Raw genomic sequence first — 4011 nt, forward strand, 5'->3', positions numbered from 1 at the left:
GAAAAAAAAAAAAAAAAAAAAGAGAAGAAAAGAACACAAGGTCACATAAAATTATAGCCCAAAAAATGAGGGAAATGTTCTTTTAAAAAATGTCTTCAATCAAGTAACCAAGACCTAAATGATAATTACAAAAAGGCTTCGCCACTAAAACCCACAGAGAGACATAGAACCGATTGTCTTCTTTCATATATAACTTAAAATCATCCTCTAGATGATCCAAATTGAACCATTAAATGTCTGACTTAGGTCTTTATAACACGTGATTTATAATCAATAAATATTTGCTTAATACTCCACCTTTGTCGCATATTCCATACATCACATAAAATTAATATAAGTGCTGTGGCCTAGGACCTTTTAGTCAGTATGGCAAATCATTTAAAGAATTATATAAAACCCATACTAGATAAAAGGTGCTTACAAATAATAAACTTATTACAAAACAAATAAATAAATACTTGCACTGGTTAAAAATAATTAAAAAAAAAACAGCTGTTTAGACAGCATAACATTTCCAGATCTTTTATAAAGAATTTAACAAAATCAATACTAAATGAAATATTCTTACACATAATGAACTTATATTCATGTAAATACATGCACGTGTTAAAAAGATTAAAAACTCACTTTTATGACATCCAGACACAACACTGAATCGAGGCCTCAGAGTACAGCACTAAGTACCCAAATATCATATCTAGTTGTTATCATCTATCATAAGTGTTTCATTAAAAATGTTAAAAAAAAAACGCTATAAAATATTTTACTGCATTCTATACTGAATTCAAAATAGATATAATTAATTGCATGATTCTGAGTATTAAAAATGCTTAGAAAACATCACAACGAAGCAAAATTCTAGGATTCAAACATGCCACTAACGCAGGAGTAGTAAAAACTATATTTATTCACAGACATGAAGACAGTGATATCTACCTCCTGAAGACAAATTATATCTGCACGATAGCCAACTATTTCCCGGAGCAGATTTTGTCGGCGATATGGCCATGAAAGGGCCCATGAAGGGCAATAACTGAATGTTTCACTTGTAGCATACACATCAGCCAAAATATTGTAGGAAAGCACTGTAAAAGTTCCTGACGATACTCGACCATCCAAATCCAGCTTTCCCATCACATCAACCCCATTAACAGGTATTAAGCAACGTGGACTAGCAGATGGAGCTGGAATGACCCGAGAAGTTAATACAGTAAGTGGAGAAGCCACAGGCAACATGGTTTCCATATCAACAACAGCACATTCAAACTTGAGGACATGGCCAATATCTTCAGCAGTTGGTGTGTAACTCTTATAGCGTCCTACTTCTAACCAAGTTTCCACACCTGTCTTTTGCGTAACAGCTGCCGGGTACAATGGCGTTAAACCATTTGTCAAGCTAGTACTAATCGTAGAACTAGAAGAGCTAGAGTTGATGACACCAGATGCAGAATTATTATTATTATAACGTCCAAATAACTCTTCCTCTTCATTACCATTTTCATTCATAGAACTTGCAGCACGGTCATGTAGAACACGATGATGCTGCCAAGAATCTGAGAAACATTTGGTGGTGCAATGATAACTTTTGAAAGCAGGAATTTTGGCTTTAACACAACCTAAGCACTGTAAAGTGGCTTGCTCAGAAGGATGCACACTACAAACAGCAACTTTTTTATCACTCTGTAAGCGATACCTGAAAGAATTTATTGTATTAAGTTGAACATCAGCAGCATCATTTAAACAAAAAGATAGATGTCTACACAGAGAAAAAATAGACCCTGCAGAAAAGTTAATCCCTTATGTTATAGCATTGACGTACACCGATAATTGTAATAATTTCTTACCAAAATCCACAAGACTTGGGCAAGAAAAGAAGCTGCTATATTTCATCAAATAACTTTATTGTGTGAATTAACTAACACTTCAAAACAGATGTATATCAGCTGAAAGCCTGAAACAATGCTGAGCAGCAAATGTATCAACTCCAAAGCATCAAGATCTTACAATTTTTTTGTACAATCTCAAATTCTCATTTCTCATTGCCTCCGTGGCTAAAACCTCCTCTCCCTTCGGAGCCATATTATTTTTTCCCCAACCCCTTCCCCATCTTTTTTTTTTCTTTTCCCGTCCATCAAAGTAAGAGATATAGCTTCTTATAAGGGAATTCAATTCATGTACGGACAACAGTTCAATAAATTTCTGATGGAAAAAGTTCGATTTATGTATCCTAAATTTTCATTTTTTTTTTTTTTTGTCCAAATTTTGATTTCTTATAATAGATAAAAAAAAATTCTTGAAACTATGCTAAGTGGTTGTGATTATATCCAACCCAGCCTGATGCCCCCATGATTTCCTCACATAACCTTGCGCTAGTTGCCACAAAATATCAGGTTCTAAAGGAAAAACCACCAAAACCTATGAAAGAAGAGAGTTAAATTTCTAAGCATTAAATTGTCTATCTCCAACACATCCTTTTTCACTAGCTTTCCAAACGACTAAAACACCAACAAACAAACAAAGGGAAGTAGCGCCTTTGAGCATGCATAAAAATACTGATCCAGTAGAATACAATAATTGGCACCTGTATAAAATCAAGCTGGTGATTTCATTCAAATTAATTGCTACATTCATAAATTATAATCGTGTTCACTTTCCCTTATAGTAGTAAGATATAAGAGAGAGCAGAAGAAAGTGGGTTTGAAACACATATCTTATAAAAGAAAAGGAAAAAAAAAAAAAAAAAAGAAGAAGAATAAAGACAGTCATTGCAATACACGTCAATTTAGAACACAAGCTATTTCAAGGGTAGCACTAAACAGGTTCGAAGTTCAAGAAAACCACTAAACCCCAAACACATCCAATTGAAACACCGTGACCAATAGTCAAGACACCATAGAGTAGTAAACAGCCAATAAGCAAAAGTACACAGACCGAGAACCAATTCATATTCCGCAACAGACTTGAGAAATTACCACTCGAACTTACCATCTGTATCTCAGGAATTGACCATCAATAGGAGCGGACTCAGATACATCGTCGGTACTGATGTTTTTATCTGGGCGGCGATGGAGGACGTAGGGCGTGAGTTCGCAACCTACAATAGGAATATCAGAGGGCAGGTGCACGCGTACCACGCTCAGCATGCTTCACTCACGGCAAGTCTACCAACGCGAATCGAAGACAAAAGAAACCAACAACTCCCGGAGCTTTACGAATACCACAAAAAGCGTAGAGAAGGCGGATACCTGGCGGATCCGCCATTTACATAAGGTCCAAAACCGCCAGACTTCAGCTACAAAAGAGGAGTAAAAAGGCTTTCAGAAATCAGAAATTGGAAGAAGCATCTGCGGATCTTGAGAGAAGTACGGAAGTAGAACAATGAGGGGAACGCGATTTGATCGGCGAAATGGAATAGGAAAATCGAGGAGAAAAAAGGGATCGATGATTAGGGTTTTACAGAAGAAGTGAAAGTGATCTTGAAATTTTGGTGTATCTTCCGATTTTAATGCCTTTTGAGAGAGAGAGAAAGAAAGAGGACCAGGGGAGAAGGGGGGGCGTGAATGAAGGAAGAAGGGATTGTGAGGGGTTTATATAGTACGACTTTTTTTCCTTTTTATCGAATTATCATTTTTATTTATTAATTTTATCATTTTGAGCTAAACTGATTTTTTTTTTATTTAAATCTTTATAATTTTTCTTTTCTAACCATGTATTTTTTTTTACCACGATTTGTATGGAATAACCAAAAAGTAATAATAATAATCACAACTTGCAGTTATATGGAGTCTTTGTAACGTCTTCTGTTCTTATTCAAAACTTCTTTTTCAACTTTTGACAAAAAATAAAAAATAAAAAATAAAATAAAATTAGAGTTGGATAAAATCTTTAAAAAAATTAATATATAAAGATGTTCATCTTCAGCGTTTTGAAACTAATAAATGGATAGGATACGATCTTTAAAAAAAAAAAAAAAAAAAAAAAAAAAAAAAAAAAAAAAAAAAAAAAAAAAAA

General features: G+C 34.3%; 1 protein-coding gene across 4 annotated transcripts in view; it reads right to left on the minus strand.

Annotated features, from left to right (window-relative positions):
• The window catches only part of LOC111481600 (carbon catabolite repressor protein 4 homolog 1-like), a 6584-nt gene extending 3013 nt beyond the window's left edge, over nucleotides 1-3571 (minus strand). For all 4 annotated transcript variants that reach the window (XM_023127125.1, XM_023127123.1, XM_023127124.1 and 1 more), the window contains exons 1-2: nucleotides 2986-3571; nucleotides 937-1693 (exon numbers count right to left, since the gene is read on the minus strand). In XM_023127125.1, coding sequence (XP_022982893.1) covers nucleotides 937-1693; nucleotides 2986-3143 — 915 coding nt within the window. In that variant the 5' untranslated portion in view covers nucleotides 3144-3571. The remainder of the gene's footprint in view (nucleotides 1-936; nucleotides 1694-2985) is intronic.
• Between the last annotated feature and the right edge of the window lie 440 nt (nucleotides 3572-4011).

This window comes from Cucurbita maxima, unplaced genomic scaffold, assembly GCF_002738345.1.
Source record: "Cucurbita maxima cultivar Rimu unplaced genomic scaffold, Cmax_1.0 Cma_Scf00007, whole genome shotgun sequence".
Lineage (NCBI taxonomy): Eukaryota > Viridiplantae > Streptophyta > Magnoliopsida > Cucurbitales > Cucurbitaceae > Cucurbita > Cucurbita maxima.